Here is an 18,912-nt window from a genome sequence, read left to right as displayed (position 1 = left end):
TCAAACCCAGGCCCCCTGCACTGAGAGCGCTGAGTCCTAGCCACAGGCCACCAGGGAAGTCCCTTAAACAATCTTTAATTATTCACATGCATTGCAGTTTGACACTTGGTAGAAGATACATTATATTATACAAGTGAATATTGCTAATTCTCCAGCAAGAATTAAGACAGCTTCCTTTTCTGGTAGGTTTCAGGATAGTACTATGCTTCACGGATGTATTATTTGGTTCATTTAGAAGTAAACTCTCTAACTCATTCTGTACTTTTAAAGAACTTACTAAAAAAAAAAAAGTCAACCTAAGGATAGCTATGTTTTTTCTTATTTCTTAACAAATTTCACACACAACCTTCAGAAAGGAAACTGTTTTCTTTATTAAAATGTTTTAGTTAAAAGAGTTTCAAAATGAGAATCCTTTTACCTTTATTTACTCTTTTGAGGTTTTTGCTAATATTCAAAGAAACCTAATATAAGGTACATTTTTCTTTATGGTAATTGGTTTTAAAGATAGATAGATTCTCCAAGATGTACTGTGTTGAAATATTTAGCTTAAGCTTTCCTAAGCAGTGTTAAGGTTTGGGAAAAATAGCTAGAACATAATAATTAAATTTTAAAAATTTCTGTACTCCTCTAAGTGAAAAGTAGTTAAAATGAATAAAGATTTAGATTTCTGTTCCCACTTAGGCCTTAAACTGATAAGGTGACAAGATATTAAGCCTCATTTCTAACAGTAGTAATAACCGTCTCATTTCTATAAACATCAAAAGGCATTCAATCCATTTATGTTATCATAATCTAACAAATGAAAAGAAGACTTACATATATATAATTCACTATATAGTTTATAATGAAGTTATATCATAATTTGGTGAAGCTCATATTCTGTCTACATAGATTTAAATATGTTTCTTCATCATTTAGTAATTACTGTATCTATTGACTCATCAAAAGGCCATCTGTATAACCTATAACCAGGACGATACCCTATTATTATCATATGCTAAATACTGTGTACCTCATTAGCATTTTCTATTAGTATCTTCACTCCCCAACCATCTGCAGCCCAGCGGTCTGCTACTTCCTTTTCTGAACAGATAATAAAATTATCAAAGTAGATATCAGAGGTCATGGACCAAAGCTCTAAACCAAGAGCACGGAAAGAAGTCAGAAGAAATGGGTGATTGTCTTCAAAATAATCTGGATTAGGAATTTTTCGAGGACTCCAGACACCCTGGAAAAAAAATAATTTAAATACATTTTCAAACAATAATTTCATTATAAGTGTTACTCAAGAAGCAGTTGCTGTTGAATGAAATTAGCAATACTAACTGGGAAAAAGAAAACTTTAACTGATAATTAATTCATTAGTAATTCACTAGAAATAAAATCTTGTTTCCTCTTATCCTGTACACGATGTTAGCTATGAATAATACTGACTTTAAACTCAGCAAAAAAAAGAGGCAGAGTGAAAAATCCCACAGAAACTTGAGTAATTAAATTTCACTACTGATGCTGTATTAGACGAGTTTCTTTTTTTACATTTAGTAAAGATACTCAAGGCACGATATCATTAAAATTGCTCAAATCAAAGAGATTACTGTATGGCAAAAATGGAACCATGTCTTTTAACATACACTTATGATGGGCATCAGTAGTCACTCATGGTTGAATCACAGAACAATTATTCAACACAGAACTTCCATTAAGTCTTAAATGATTAAAGTCAACCAAAGCAGATAAACTGGACAATGTGATCACTCACTGGCCCATTCTGCCATCACCTATGACCATTCTGTGCCAGGCACTATGCCACCTGCTCTGCTCTGATAGTCAAGGCGGACATGGTCCCTTCATCATGGCGTTTAAAGTCTAATGAAGGAAAGACAGATCTCAAACAAAAAGTTACCAAAACAGTCCTTCTATGAAGAAAAACTACAGTGAGCAAAAAGAGTCTATAACTGTATATATATAAAATAATGTTAGAAAATGTCAATGAATAATTAGATAAAACTACAGCGTTAAACGGACAACATAAGGACTTCTACCCCAAAAGCTAAGTATACTCAAAAAAATCTGTTTCATATTAGGAAAAAAAATTCAATTTTAATAAAACCTGAGAGTAAGGAACGCATTATTTAAGCACAGACTTCAATTACTAAAATGTACAGTGTGAGTCCTCTTGATCAGAACTCAGTTCTTCTATTTAATCCTAAAATAAAATATTCCAAAGTGATGTCAATTGATTACTCAGGAAAATAGTATGAAGTGATTTATCTTTAGTTATTAGTTTTATTACCCCAGGAAATTAAAAGATGCTTTACTTTAAAAAAAAGTATTTATTTATCGGCTGTCTCAGGGCTCTGTGGCTGCACTGACTTTCCCGCTAGATGTGGCAAGAGGGGACAACTCTCTAGTTGCGGAGGGCAGATTGGAGAGAACACTGTGGTGGCCTCTCCTGTTGCAGAGCACGGGCTCCTGGGCACACAGGTTTTAGCAGCCGTGGTTCCCGGGCTCTAGCAAACAGGCTCAATAGTTGTGGCATACCGGCTTAGCTGCTCCCCGGCTCGTGAGATGTTCCCTAACCGGGGATCAAACCCGTTGTCTCCTGCACTGGCAGGCAGATTCTTTACCACTGAGCCGCCAGGGAAGCAAGCCCCACTTTATTTTTTAAACATAAATTGGTTGCAGTCTATTTTCTTTGACTTCAGATAGCTAAGGCACATTATTACAAACCAAATTTCCTCAAGTTAACATAACATTATTAATAACTAGATGTATAACAGAAATAGGCACAGCATTTTAAAAAGTTTACTATGGGAAGGGAATAAGTGGTTATTACCTGGTAGTTAGGGTTATCTATCATCGGCGGTCTCCATACTCCTTTGTATTTCGGATTATCTATCATGGGAGGGCTCCATTCACCACACCCAATCCGACATGCTGGGTTAGAAATATGAGGTGCCTCCCATTCTCCATCCATGTCTTCATTCCTTAGGGTATTAGAACAAAGCATGCGGAGTAACCTCAAGACTCCTGTCAGTCATATCAACGGTAACAAAAGAGCATGTAAGAAGCAGGAAACCGACATCTGAAGGTGAAGAATGCTTACCAGTCAAGGGGTTTCTCAGCATGAGGATCAGGAATAAATTTCGGTTCATTATCAAGCCAGCCATCAGGTTTAACAGCACTTGAATCTTCTATTTGGGCAGGTTCACTTTCATCCCTGTAAATACAGTATTTTATGCTAATTACTAATTATTCAAACAGTTAAAAATGCACATTACAGAATTCAGAAGGTACCAATAGGCACTTCCTACCTCTGTGAACAGAAGAGAAGCAAAAAGCAAAGGAGAAAAGGAAAGATACACCCATTTGAATGCAGAGTTCTAAAGAATAGCAAGGAGAGACAAGAAAGCCTTCCTCAGTGATCAGTGGAAAGAAATAGAGGCAAACAATAGAATGGGAAAGACTAGAGATCTCTTCAAGAAAATTAGAGATTCCAAGGAAACATTTCACGCAAAGATGGGCTCAATAAAGGACAGAAATGGTAGGGAACTAACGGAAGCAGAAGATATTAAGAAGAGGTGGCAAGAATACACAGAAGAACTATACAAAAAAGATCTTCATGACCCAGATAATCATGATGGTGTGATCACTCACCTAGAGCCAGACATCCTGAAATGTTAAATCAAGTGGGCCTTAGGAAGCATCATTACGAACAAAGCTAGTGGAGGTGACAGAATTCCAGTTGAGCTATTTCAAATCCTAAAAGATGATGCTGTGAAAGTGCTGCACTCAATATGCTAGCAAATTTGGAAAACTCAGCAGTGGCCACAGGACTGGAAAAGGTCAATATTCATTCTAATCCCTAAGAAAGGCAATGCCAAAGAATGCTCAAACTACCGCACAATTGCACTCATCTCACACGCTAGTAAAGTAATGCTCAAAATTCTCCAAGCCAGGCTTTAACAACATGTGAACTGTGGACTTCCAGATGTTCAAGCTGGTTTTAGAAAAGGCAGAGGAACCAGAGATCAAATTGCCAACATCTGCTGGATCATCAAAAAAGCAAGAGTTTCAGAAAAAACATTTATTTCTCTTTACTGACTATGCCAAAGCCTTTGACTGTGTGGATCACAATAAACTGTGGAAAATTCTTAAAGAGATGGCAATACCAGACCACCTGACCTGCCTCTTGAGAAATCTGTATGCAGGTCAGGAAGCAAGAGTTAGAACTGGATATGGAACAACAGACTGGTTCCAAATAGGAAAAGGAGTACGTCAAGGCTGTATATTGTCACCGTGCTTATTTAACTTATATGCAGAGTACATCATGAGAAACGCTGGGCTGGAAGAAGCACAAGCTGGAATCAAGATTGCTGGGAGAAATATCAATAACCTCAGATATGTAGATGACACCACCCTTATGGCAGAAAGTGAAGAGGAACTAAAAAGCCTCTTGATGAAAGTGAAAGAGGAGAGTGACAAAGTTGGCTTAAAGCTCAACATTCAGAAAACTAAGATCATGGCATCTGGTCCTATCACTTCATGGAAAATAGATGGAGAAACAGTGGAAACAGTGGCAGACTTTATTTTTGGGCTCCAAAATCACTGCAGATGGTGACTGCAGCCATGAAATAAAAAGACACTTACTCCTTGGAAGGAAAGCTATGGCCAACAGAGACAGCCTATTAAAAAGTAGAGACATTACTTTGCCAACAAAGGTCCATCTAGTCAAGGCTATGGTTTTTCCAGTAGTCATGTAGGCATGTGAGGGTTGGACTGTGAAGAAAGCTGAGCACCAAAGAATTGATGCATTTTAACCGTGGTGGCAAGAGTGAACGTTGACATTTTAGGAATCAGTAAACTAAAATGGACTGGAATGAGTGAATTTAACTCAGATGACCATTATATCTACTACTGTGGGCAAGAATCCTTTAGAAGAAATGGAGTAGCCATCATAGTCAACAAAAGAGTCCGAAATGCAGTACTTGGATACAATCTCAAAAACGACAGAATGATCTGTGTTCGTTTCTAAGGCAAACCATTCAGTACCACAGTAATCCAAGTCTATGCCCTGACAGGTAACTGAAGAAGCTGAAGTTGAATGGTTCTATGAAGACCTACAAGACCTCTTAGAACTAACACCCAAAAAGACGTCCTTATCATTATAGGGGACTGGAATGCAAAAGTACGAAGTCAAGAAACACCTGGAGTAACAGGCACATTTGGCCTTGGAGGACAGAATGAAGCAGGGCAAAGGCCAACACTTTGCCAAGAGAACGCACTGGTCATAGCAAACACCCTCTTCCAACAACACAAGAGAAGACTCTACACATGGACATCACCAGATGGTCAACACGGAAATCAGACTGATTATATTCTTTGCAGCCAAAGATGGAGAAGCTCTCTACAGTCAGCAAAAAAAAGACTGGGAGCTGACCATGGCTCTGATCATGAACTCCTTATTGCCAAATTCAGATTTAAACTGAAGAAAGTAGGGAAAACCACTAGACCATTCAGGTATGACCCAAATCAAATCCCTTACGATTATACAGTAGAAGTGAGAAATAGATTTAAGGGACCAGATCTGATAGACAGAGTGCCTGATCGGTGAAGTTTCCTGACATTGTACAGGAGGCAAGGATCAAGACCATCCCCAAGAAAAAGAAATGCAAAAAAAGCAAAACAGCTGTCTGAGGAGGCCTTACAAATAGCAGTGAATAGAAGAGAAGCAAAAAGCAAAGGAGAAAAGGAAAGATATACCTATCTGAATGCAGAGTTCCAAAGAATAGCAAGGAGAGAAAAGAGTCATGTAAGGTAGTCATGTATGCATGTGAAAGTTGGACTATAAAGAATGCTGAGCACCGAAGAATTGATGGTTTTGAACTGTGGTGTTGGAAAAGTCTCTTGAGAGTCCTTTGGACTGCAAGGAGATCCAACCAGTCCATCCTAAAGGAGATCAGTGCTTAGTGTTCATTGGAAGGACTGATGCTGAAGCTGAAACTCCAATACTTTGGCCACCTGATGCAAAGAGCTGACTCAGTTAAAAAGACCCTGATGCTGGGAAAGATTGAAGGTGGGAGAAGAAGGAGACGACAGAAGATGAGATGGTTGGATGGCATCACTGACTCAATGGACGTGAGTTTGGGTAAACTCCGGGGGTTGGTGATGGACAGGGAGGCCTGGTGTGCTGCAGTCCATGGGGTCACAAAGGGTTAGACACGACTGAGCAACTGAACTGAACTACAGAGTATGTTAGACCTTGTTTTAGTACATTTAAAAACTCATTCATCTTTTTATATTATTTGTTGAAATAATAATATTTTGGCTCTATTGAGTTAAATAAAATATATTATTAAAATTAAAAAGAAACCATTCATCAACAAACATATACAGAAAGACTACAACATGTCAAGACTGTTCTAGGAGCTCTATTTTATATAAATATATATCTGCTTTATTCTTAACAGTTTCATAGTTTTCTCCTTTGTGAATAAATAATAATTTATCTATTCTCTAGGATATTTAGTGTTTCCCAAAACTTACTACAACAAATAATGCTACAATTAATATCCTGGAATATATTAGAAATTAGTAAGCAATTAGTTGTCAATTATAGGAATTAAAATTTTTTCCAGTTTCTTGTGTATTTTTATATAGTTTATGGTGGGGATTTTTGTCATAGAAAAATAATTTATTTTCATGTAGCTGAAATTTATTAATATTTTCCTTTATGATTCTTCAATTTTATGCTATATTTGGAAAGGTCTTCCCTACTCCAATATTATTTTTTTAAACTCCCCATATCCTGGTAATTTTTATATTTTCATTTAAAAAATAACATTTAGAAAGTAAGCTCCAAAGTATATAAACATAGTCACAGTAAGTACAGAATAGAATTACTAATATAATTTTCGTCTTTTCAGAAAAGCAGGAATTTTATCTAGAATTTACATTATGCTTTTCCAAACAAAACTTGAATAACAAACTGAAATAATTTATATATGTGAAGACTGAATAACAAAACTGAAATAATCAACTGTATACATGTAAAGACTTGTACTTTCCTGATATCAATATTATCTGAAGGTCTCTTAGGGCTTGGAGTAACCTGAGTTTAAAATTTAAGGCTCTTTTAGTACTTTATAAAAGAAACTCTCACAGATTTCACCCATCATAATGAGATTGGTATATACAGTTTTTCTCTTTAAGGGCAAACCTATGTCCCATCCTTACTCTTTATAGGCAGACAAATATAAAGCAGTTAGAAAGTATACACAGATGAATATAGTCCTCTCTTTTCTGACACCATGAATTCATGGAAGTGATACACTGGTAAGCGACTAATTTTTTTAAAGGTACTGTTCTTCCTATCTTGCACAAGTTACTTCCCTCTTATACTATTTCCCTGAAGGCAAAGACATTTTCATTGCTAACCAATATCCTTCTTTATGTACAAGAGTTTAACAAGGTAACACTGGTTTTCCAGGAGCAACATTCTATGCTTTCAGCAGGCAGTAACCTCAATGGTTACAAACAAGAACTTGAACAGGAATAGACACTTTCCACAATGAGGTACACAGAGAAAAACTGGTTTAAAAAAATGAATAGATCCTCAGTGACTTGTTTATCAAATGTAAAGCAGTCTAACACATTTTTAAGTGGCATCTCTCCAAAAGAGATGGGGAGCCATATATAAATATTTAGAGAAACAATGGCCAAGTGTTACCCATGAGCAGTATAATATTATCTGAGAGTAGACTGACTTGGGGTAGCTCCTCCTGGCCGCTGCCCATCCTTGGACACGGGGTAGCTACTCTCGGCAGGGCACCCGCGTCCAAGGTAGGAGCAGCGGCTGCGTTTTGCTCGAGCAGCCATGACGAGATACCCCACGTCCAAGGTAAGAGAAACCCAAGTAAGACGGTAGGCGCTGAGAGAGGGCATCAGAGGGCAGACAGACTGAAACCACAATCACAGACACCTAGCCAATCTCATCACATGGACCACAGCCTTGTCTAACTCAATGACACTAAGCCATGCCGTGTGGGGCCACCCAAAATTGGCAGGTCATGGTGGAGAGGTCTGACAGAAGGTCATCCCCTGGAGAAGGGAATGGCAAACCACTTCAGTATTCTTGCCTTGAGAACCCCAAGAACAGTATGAAAAGGCAAAATGAGAGGATACTGAAAGAGGTACTCCCCAGGTCAGTAAGTGCCCAATATGCTACTGGAGATCTCCAATACTTTGACCACCTGATGTGAAGAGCTGACTCATTGGAAAAGACCGTGATGCTGGGAAAGATTGGGGGCAGGAGAAGGAGATGACAGAGGATGAGATGGTTGGATGGCATCACCAACTCGATGGACATGGGTTTGGGTGGACTCTGGGAGTTGGTGATGGACAGGGAGGCCTGGCGTGCTGAGGTTCATGGGGTCGCAAAGAGTCGGACACGACTGAGTGACTGAACTGAACTGAGACTGAAATACGTTTAAGACGTACACTGCAAAACCTAGAGCAACCAGTAAAACAACAGACTACAGAGGAAAAGCCAAAAGGCCAACAGAAAGAAAAAACAGAAGGCTCAAAAAAGTAACTCAATCCAAAGATAGTCAGGAAAAAATTTTATAAAAAGCCACAAACTATATGGGACAAAGAGAAAACAAACAGCAAGACAGCAGGTTTATATCTAACTATCAATAAGTGCATTAAATGTAGATGATTTAAAACATTCCAACGAAAAGGCAAGACCCGAATACAGTTGACTACAAGAAAATCATGTGAAAAATAAAGGCATATACAGGTAACGCTCAAAATCCTTCAAGGTAGGCTATACAATACATGAATTGAAAACTTCCAGATGTACAAACTGGATTTAGAAAAAGCAAAGGAACCAGAAATCAAACTGCCAGCATCCACTGGACCATAGAAAGAGCAAGGGAGCTCCAGAAAACCTTCTACTTCCACTTCAGTGACTATGCTAAAGCCTTTGACTGTGTGGATCACAACAAACTGTGGAAAATTCTGAAAGAGATAGGAATACCAGACCACTTTACCTGCCTCCTGAGAAACCTCTTTGCAGGTCAAGAAGTAGAACTGGACATGGAACAATGGAGTGGTTCAAAGTTGGGAAAAGAGTACATCAAAGGCTGTATATTGTCACCCTGCTTATTTAACTGATACGCAGAATACATCATGTGAAATGCCGTACTGGAATAATCACAAGCTGGAATCAAGATTACAGGAGAAATAACAGCAACCTAAGACATGCAGATGACACCACTCTAATGGCAGAAAGCGAAGAAGAACTAAAGAGCCTCTTGATGAGGGTAAAAGAGGAAAGTGAAAAAGCTGGCTTGAAACTCAACATTCAAAAAACTAAGATCAAGGCATCCAGTCCCATCACTTCATGGCAAATAGGTGGGGAAAAAGTGGAAACAGGGGCAGGTTTTCTTTTCTTGGGTTCTGAAATCACCGTGGACAGGGACTGCAGCCATGACATTAAAAGATGCTTGCTCCTTGGAAGAAAAGCCATGACCAACCTAGACAGCATATTAGAAAGCAGAGACATGACTTTGCCTACATAGTCAAAGCTATGGTTTTTCTAGTAGTCATGTGTGGATGTGAGAGCTGAACCATAAAGAAAGCTGAGTGCCAAAGAACTGATGCTTTTGAACTGTGGTGTTGGAGAAGACAGTTCAGAGTCCCTTGAATAGCAAGGAGATCAAACCCGTCCATTCTAAAGGAAATCAACCCTGAACATCATTGGAAGGACTGATGCTGAAGCTCCAATATTTTGGCCACCTGATGTGAAGAGCCGACTCACTGGAAAAGACCCTGATGTTGGGAAAGACGGAAAGGCAGGAGGAGAAGGGGGTGTCAGAGGATGAGATGGCCGGATGGCATTACTGACTCAATGGACGTGAGTTTGAGCAAACTCCGGGGGATAGTGAAGGATCCAGAAGTCTGGCATGCCACAGTCCATGGGGTCACAAAGAGTCAGATACAACTTAGCAACTGAATAACAACAACATACAGGTTACAGATAAATAATGGAAAATAATATTCAGTGGAACTATGATTAAAAGAAATGGGAGTGCTGATCTAGCATCAGACCAAGTAGATTCCAAGACAGAGAGTATTATGACTTTATAAAGAACATTTCATAATAATAAAAAGGTCAGTTCCTCAAGAGGTCATGAAACACTGTGAACTGATCTAGTGATCTAGACCTTCAAATTACACAAAGCAAAACAAATAGAACTCAAAGGAGATAAAGACAAATCTACAGAGGTTAAAGCGTCTGCCCCCAATGCGGGAGACCCGGGTTCGATCCCTGGGTCGGGAAGATCCCCTGGAGAAGGAAATGGCAACCCACTCCAGTATTCTTGCCTGGAGAATCCCTTGGACTGAGGAGCCTGGTGGGCTGCAGTCCACGGGGTCACAAAGAGTCGGACACGACTGAGTGACTTTACTTACTTACAATCATAGTTGAAGACTTATTTTCTCTTCCCAATAAGAGAACAGGCTGAAAACCATTAGGAATATAAAGGCTTTAGAACAACACTATCAACCAACCTGATGTAAGTGACATTTGTAAATGTTTTCTGACAACAATAGAATTATATTGGGAGTTAAAGTGAAAATCGTATCTGGAAAATCCATAAATAATTGACAACAAAGTAACACTTAAAAAAACATGTGAATCAAAGAAGAAATCACTAGGGAAATTATAAAACAGTATGAATGAATGTTCTCAGAAATAGTAGACATTTGTGGAACATAGTTAAAGCAGTGCTGAGAGAAAATTTATAGCTGCTTCTATCAGAAATTATTTTCTACCTTAAAAAAGCAGAAAAGGGAAGCAAATTAAGTCCAAAGTAAGAAGAATAGAAAAAAGGCCAACAAAAACTAAAACAAAAGCCCGTCCTCCAAACAGCTCAATAAAATTGATAAACCTGTAGCTAAATGCATCACAAAGAAACTTGATACAGAAAAGAAAGAGGGGATATCAGTATGGACATTAAATGGATGCTCAGAGTAGAACAATTAGACATCCATATTTTTGAAAATTAATCTCGATTTATATCTCACACTACGGGTAATAACAAACTTCGAACAGAGTTTTAGTCAAAATTATTTGTCTAGAAAACAAAAAGTCTTTGTCACGTTTAGGCATAGTATCTTAGGAAGATGCAAAAACCATGAATTTTCAAAGACAAATATTGACAAACCGGACTTCATAAAAATTTAAAACTTCTGCTCTCTACTAAAAGAACTACGACAAGCCCGGAGTGGAAGGCAACGTTCGCATCCTGTTGCTGCTGCACGTGTGCTCACCACGTCTGACTCTTCTCCAGCTACACGGACTGCAGCCCACCAGGCCCCTCTGTCCATGGGATTTCCCAGACAAGAAGACTGGAGTGGGCTGCCATTTCCTTCTCCAGGGGATCTTCAGGGGTTGAATTTCTGTCTCTTGCGTCTTTTGCCTTCGCAAGCAGATTATTTAATGTAATGTAATGTAACTAGTGTCTCCTGGGAAGATGAGTGCATCCCATATAGTTTTATAAGATGCTGAGGATATGGCTATTTAAAGCCAACTAATCATTAACTGCAACGACCACAACTATGTAAAATATGCACACACATATATAGGAAAGATCAAACCGGAAATAGAAGTTAAAGCACTGGTGCTTGAGACTCGTGGTATTTTTTCCCCACAGCACTGAAGAATACAAAATAAAATATACAGATTGGAAGTATACATTATATATATATATATATGTGGGAAAAGGGAACAAAATTAATTAAAATGAAAATTAAGATAATTAAAAGGTAGGAAGTGCAAAATCCATTTCAGGAAGTATTTCTCCTAAAAGTCAAAGTATTTCTGATGTTTAAAAGAATATGTTTCATTAGTTGTAAACTTCACTTATACGTTACATTTTATTACTTTGTGCCAAACAATGCTTTGCTACTGAATTCTTTGCTTACCAATCTTCTGGTTTGACAGCAGAAGCATCAGGGATTTTTGCTCTTTCATCCCAATCATCAGGTTTTTTATCACTGGGATCTTCAATTTCTTTGGGAGGATTGATAGGAGGAACCACATCCTCTAGTAGGCTTCCTTTGTTTACAACTATCTGATCAATTAATACTTCAAAAGTGTCATCTGGATTCATCACTAAGGACCAATTTAAACATATTACACTTATCATATTGATAGACATGTTAAAGATAATCTTCTAAATAAAAAAAACTACCCTAAACTTCATGGGTAAAATTTTCTCTCAACCAGAATAGAGGAATTAGCAATGTATTAAATCAAAATATGCAAAAATCACTAACTATAATGTTTTCTAAAACCAAACATAAAATTTTAATAAAATGCTCCATTACTTCTCAAATAAAAAAAAAAATACCCAATTGCTAACTCAATTTAGGACTCACATAACCATTCAGCGTTAGTCTTTTATAGTTACAGAATACAACCCAATCTTCACTATTTTAAAATAATTTTTTGAAACGACCTCAAACTTTAAAAGTTGCAAGTATATATAAAGAACTTCACTTTTTCTTGAATTACTTGAGAGTAAGTTACTGACCTCATCTATATCATCCCTGAATGTTTTAATGCACATTTCCTATAAACAAGGACATCCTTCTATATAACCCTAACCTAGACACCAAAATCAGGAATTTAACATTCACACATTCCTATGATCTAGAAATCTATAAAACTCATCAGCACTTCAAATTCATTGACTCCTACATTGTAGTGTAAAATATTTTAAGGACAATTGAAAACACTCAAGCTCATGCTTTGGTATGCTGTTTCGAGGTCAACTTTAGCTCTTTAAAAGTTTCCACATCAAAAGTTTCACGACGCCTCCCGTGATTATAAAAACAAAAGAAAAGCTCTCTCTCCCTTCTATAAACACGGGGTGGGGAGTCACTGAGTACAATTTTTATCTTTGGAAAGAATGGTAGATTAAAAAGTAATAGCTTAACATTTGCTTTTAGTAAAGTAAGTTACGGAAGTGGTGGTGGTAGTGGTGGTTTAGCTGCTAAGTCGTGTCTGATTCTCTCTGGAGCAGGAAGCCTCTTCCTTCTCCAAGGGATCTTCCCCACCCAGGGATAGAACCTGGGCCTCCTGCATTGCAGGCTGATTCTTTACCAACTGAGCAACCTGGGAAGCCCAGTTAAGGAAGTAGCAGCTGCCAATAAGTCAGGATGATCTTGACTTAACTAGCTATGTGACAACCACTTTCTGAAAAAAACATTACTGAAGTAATCTCCAGAGGTTTTCAGTCACAACAATGCCAAATTGTTTATATCAAAATCAAATATTGCAATTTACATACAAATTCAAATAATGCAAATGAAGAGTTAGTGTCTCCTCCCTTCTCTTTTTTCTCCACCATTTTCTATTACAGCCGAGACTATAACACTGTATTACTACACAAAGGAAAAATGTCAAGACCGAAGCACAACTAACAATAATAAGATCTTAAATGCAAAAATGTACTGCTGCTGCTGCTACTAAGTCGCTTCAGTCATGTCCGACTTTTGCGACCCCATAGACGGCAGCCCACTATGCTCCTCTGTCTCTGGGATTCTCCAGGCAAGAACACTGGAGTGGGGTGCCATCACCTTCTCTGGCAAAAATGTACTAGACTCTTTCTAATTCAAAAAAGGCATTTCTCAAGAAAAACCCCTAAAAGAGTATTTTCTGACTCAATTTTGCAACTGAAGTATTTTAAAATTACAGTAACTCCAAAAAAGCACATCACAATTACATCACTTTGACATCTTGGTCAAAAATCTTTAGCCAAAAAACTTTCCGTTTAGAAAACGGCTTTAAATATTCTAAATGAATTCACCACAAAAGGCACCGGATTATAAACTCTTTTTAAGGGAGTCTGTAAGGTTCTTAGAACAACTACAGAATAATGTTATGAAAATATAATACAGACATTTTTAAAGGAAAAAAGTCCTTTAAAAGTGGATAACCCTAGCACAACAAAGTTTTTGTGTATCAAAGTAAGAAAAACAAATGTTTAAGAATTTCCTTGAATTTTAATTCCAGCTCTACCAATTACTTTTATTTCCTAGGGCAAGTTACTTAAATTAAGGCAAAATAAAAACTGCTCACCTCACATGACTGTTCTAAACAAAGTGCCTAGCACAGAGCATGGTGCCTATCAGGTGATTAATAAAAGTTAAGACTTTTCTAAGCTTTTGGTTTTGTTTGCATAATTTGTCTAGTGGCCACCAGAATGTGCCTCCAACTTTTCTTTCCTTCCCCATTTTGATATTATAAGCTGAACATTTTCATAGTTATCTTTTTGTATTGTACTGCACAGAAAGAAAACCACTACTGCAACATTTGAGCTGCTTCCAATTTACAGTATATTTTTACACACAGGTCATTTTCTTCCTTCTGGATTATTTTCTTTGGATAAATTCCTGAAAGTGGAATTGTGTCCTCTGAAATATATACTATCATATTGGTTTTTACTGGGTTTATACAAGGTCTAATTAAAATTCTTTTTTTTTTCTGTTCTAGTTATAATTTCTCATTATTTCTATGTTTTGACAGTTTACCTTACGTTCCCCCAAATGTCCAGTACTATTTTCCAATTTCAGAGAAAGGTCTTTGATATTAACATTAAAAATAAAATTGGTCTCTGCCTTGGCAGACAAAAAGGAATGTTTCTGTAACTGCAGTGTTGAGGAAGAAAGTTGATACATGTTAGTCTTGGATGGAGTTCTCCTGTTAGGTCCTGACATGCTCGGATTTTTAGTAATCATAGTACATAACCATATGTACCTGGAAAGAGGAGAAACAATCCTGTATAATGTTCCTCCCAGTCAATGTATACTCAAACTCCCAGCTGCAAAAATAAAGCTAAGTATGTTAGCAGATGGTTGCTGAATGCTTTCCCTTTAACTACCACCAGGCAGGACCTAACAATGACAACTGCCTACGGAATGAAGTCTAATGTTAAGGGTTTCTCCCTCTTTAACCTTATTTTCCGGTTTTCTATTCTGTCAGCCTTGCTAATGCCAGGGTACCTAAATATCCCTTCCCTCTCCTATGTTCCACATGGTATACCTAAACTTAAGATTAGGTCAGATGGAATCACCTTGCCCAGGTTTTCGCGAAGCTTCTTAACTGAAAGCAGGATTGCCTTTGAGCTCTTAACTGTGTCTCACATGGCGCTTTCCTTTCTGCCTGTGCTGTAAGTACGTGTGTCTGATTTTCCTAAAAAGATAAATCCTTAACAGAAGTACCTTGCTTGCTTCTCCCAAAGCACTTGCCGTGAAAATACTGGTAGTCAGCAAACAAACACTTTTAAATTAATGAATGAATTAAAAGGATATACCAAGGGTATAAAGATGAGTCTTCCTGTCTGTAAAGAACCTTTTAAGGTCTACATCTGGAGGTTTGGCATGCTTTTCTTCAAAAACTCCAGTTTTGGGATGTTTATGTCTGAAGATAAAATGAAGTTTATAATCTTCTCCACATTTATCTGGTCCAAACATAATGGTATAGGATGTTTTATCATAGAAATTTTCCTTCAAAGGGAGATGAGTATTAGGATTAGTCCAGAATTGAAATACTTAATGAATTTCTCTATTCTACCCCATTGGGTAGAGTTCACAAAAATGTATTAAATGCTAATTTACCAAAGAGTGAGTTGACACAGTGACAATAAAGGATGTGGAAAAATGACAAGTTTTATTTCAAAACAGATTTTTTTTTTTTCTTAAAATGCACACACTACTTCCAGAAGCTGGAACCACTTTAACAACATAATAGGCTTTAATCACTCTATATAGATCTGTATTAATATCTTATTAAGAAAATTACACATAGAGAAAAACGTACTGTGACTGAAGACTACAGTGCTTACTTAGGCACTACTACTATTCAGTAAGACACCAGAAAGTGGGGCCCTTTAATTAAGCACAAAGTGAAGAACAGACACAGTGACTTGCTCCCCATTTTCCCACTAGTCATCTCTCTTCAGGATCCCTAGTGGCTCAGACGGTAAAGAGTCTGCTTGCAATGCGGGAGACCTGAGCTCAATCCTTGGGTTGGCAGGATTCCCTGGAGAAGGAAACGGCAACCCACTCCAGTATACCTGCCTGGAAAATCCCATGGATTCATTTGGCATGGCCTACTGGTTAAGAGCATGGGATCTGGCATCAGATACTGAGGTTCAGATCCTACTGTTGCCTTTAAACCAGCTGTGTGTGGCCCTGAGCAAACCTTCCAACCTCCCCGTAGTTCTATTCCATCACCTCTGATGGGGATAATAATAGTACGTACCTTATAAGGCTTCTCTAAGGATTAACTGAGTTAACCAGATGAAGTGTTTAGAAAAATACTTGGCATTTGACTTTATTATTGCCACGGTACCTTCAGGTGATTGTTACCTCACAACACCTAAGAATTGCACCATAAACTACAAATGGCTCCTCCTTGACCTTATCTAAGAAAATGAAACCTTTAATGTTTCATATCCAGGAGTTCTGACAAATATCTCATTAACGTCTCATTCATTTTATATTTGTTATATGCAGAAATTCTGACACAGCCTCCTGTGGGAGGATGCTATAAGAAATGTCTCCAAACTTCAAATGGTTCTAATATAACCTGCTTCATTATGAACTTAACATTTTTAAGTTAGTAAATTTTTGCAGACTGTAACTCCTGAGCTGACCTGCCTTTTTAATTTGATTCTTTGGCCATTTTGTTTTACAGCTTTGCTCCATTATCTTACTTCTCCTAACAAACTTATGATTATTACTTTGTAAAGAAAATAACTGTAAGTTGATCTCTCGGTGACATTTATAAGGACCAGGTTATATTTTATTTTATAGACTTGGCAACCTTTTTCACTTGCTAAAGATTATAAAACTGATGCCATCAAGTAACACGGCTGTGTATGAAACTTGAAGGCACATGGAAAAGCTATATAAATTCATCTTGGATAAAAATTTTCAAAGTTATTTTTGACTTCAGATGAAAATAAAAATTTCAGTTGTGTCAATTACTCCTTAGAAATACTTATTAACTTTAATAAGGCTTTCTTAAACATTAAAATATCATACCAGATTCAAACCATCAGTGTCTGCTAGGAGTTTAATGTATGCACCTCCACAATCAATACCATCTTGAAAATTTACTTCATATCTAAATGAAGGGAAAAAGAATCATACTGCTGATAAATAAAAATTACTAAGTGCTCTTCAAAATCTAATGTATTACTCTCAATTCATTTAAATACAAACATTTACATTACCAGAAAGCTCACACAAAGTACATCCACAGAACCTGTGAGGAACAAGCAGAAAGGCCTTTTCCATGAACATCCTTAAAATACTGAAAATAGAATGACCATAAACAACTATAGAAAAGCCAACTAATTTGCTGAAATAAATTTTTTCATCAAAACTGTTTAAGAATAAGATACTTTGATTAAAACTTTTAGCAGGAAACTCAAGTTAAAATAAGGTACGTACTATACATACTCTTTATAAAGTGAAAAACAAAGGCTGCGGGGATCACAGTTATAGCACAGGTTTCTAGAAAACTGCTAATGACCTTAGCTATTCAGTTCAGTAACTAATTTGTCTTTTAGTTCAGCTACACCTAAACCAGGTTTAAAAAGTTGTACATTTAATTGAATAACCCCAGCAGAGAGATTTTGTAAACTTGGAATATTTCAGATCTTAGCAGCCAGGAGGCAGAGGAAATACAGTGTAACAGCTAAAAAAGTGAACTGACATGGCAGTCTTCTCATGGATTTAACAACACTGTAATTCTCATCAAAAGTTCTGTTGTCTTGTTTAGTCAAAAGACAGTCTTACAGAACAATATGTAGAAGAGATTTTTAGTAAATTGGTGAATTATGTGTGACAAAAGTCAATGAGGAAATGGACATAAAAGTGAAAAACAGTGAAAACCAAAAATGTTATGACTGGTTTAATGAATTAAAGCAAAAGCAGATGAAAAAACCAGAGCAGTAACAGGATATAGTGATAATTTTAATAAAAAAATTATAGTTTAAAATGTTTCTAAAGAGACTTCAGGGACAAAGTAAAAATAGCATGCAAAACTTTGACAGTCTGAGCCCAATTAGTAATATGCATTTTATATAGAAAAGAAAAGAGAAAACACAGTCAAATTTTAAGTGATAATCTCTGAGTTGCTGGACTTTATGGAGATCTCCCCTCCTTATTTTGTATTCTGCTTTATTTCTCCAGATTTCTACAACAGTGGTTACAGGCAAGCACTCTGGAGTCAGAAAGACCTGAGACTTTGTTCTTGATTTTGGTAGGCCCTGGCTCGAGACACATTACTAGAGCTCTGGCCTCCATCTGCTCACCTGCCAGGAGGGAACACTGCCCATACCTACACCTCTAAGGACTGTTGTGATGACTAGAAGTCGTCCTGCACAGTGATGGGTCAATAAATGCTCAAAAATGTTAGCTTCTGTTATGATCAGAAGAAAAGTTTTGTTTTGTTCTTTTTCATGTTTTAAATCAAGGAGTTTGTTTTCCTCAAGGCCTTATCAATATTTTTATTTTAGCAGTAGCTAATAAGCTTTTCCTTCATGAAACATGTCTTTGAAGAGCATGAAGTAAAAGAAATTCTGCATAATGTGAACTAAAGGTAAATATTTGTGACTCTAAGTAAAATAAAATGTTAAAGCTTTATTATAGGTCATCTGAGGGTTCTGTGAAAAGCACTAGAGATAACAATTGTATAAATTGTCTTTATAAATATTAAGACAGTTTTCTATCTTCTTATGCATAGACTTGATCACTATGTCTATTTCACACGCTGCATACTTCCAGATTTTCATTAACTTGTGCCTAGTATAAACAGTTCACAAACAA

The 18,912-nt window shown here is 37.1% G+C and overlaps 1 protein-coding gene across 1 annotated transcript in view; it reads right to left on the bottom strand.

The window, feature by feature from the left end:
* Positions 1-18,912, bottom strand: part of CLGN (calmegin) — a 43,191-nt gene that overhangs the window by 4,349 nt on the left and 19,930 nt on the right. The window contains exons 6-11 of the mRNA XM_052655051.1: positions 17,122-17,203; positions 15,387-15,579; positions 11,992-12,181; positions 3,107-3,220; positions 2,837-2,987; positions 1,013-1,228 (exon numbers count right to left, since the gene is read on the bottom strand). Of these exons, the coding sequence (XP_052511011.1) occupies positions 1,013-1,228; positions 2,837-2,987; positions 3,107-3,220; positions 11,992-12,181; positions 15,387-15,579; positions 17,122-17,203 (946 nt within the window). The remainder of the gene's footprint in view (positions 1-1,012; positions 1,229-2,836; positions 2,988-3,106; positions 3,221-11,991; positions 12,182-15,386; positions 15,580-17,121; positions 17,204-18,912) is intronic.

Source organism: Budorcas taxicolor, chromosome 17 (genome assembly GCF_023091745.1).
Source record: "Budorcas taxicolor isolate Tak-1 chromosome 17, Takin1.1, whole genome shotgun sequence".
Lineage (NCBI taxonomy): Eukaryota > Metazoa > Chordata > Mammalia > Artiodactyla > Bovidae > Budorcas > Budorcas taxicolor.
Note: the sequence above shows the minus strand (reverse complement) of the source record. Positions and strands in the feature narration are given on the sequence as shown.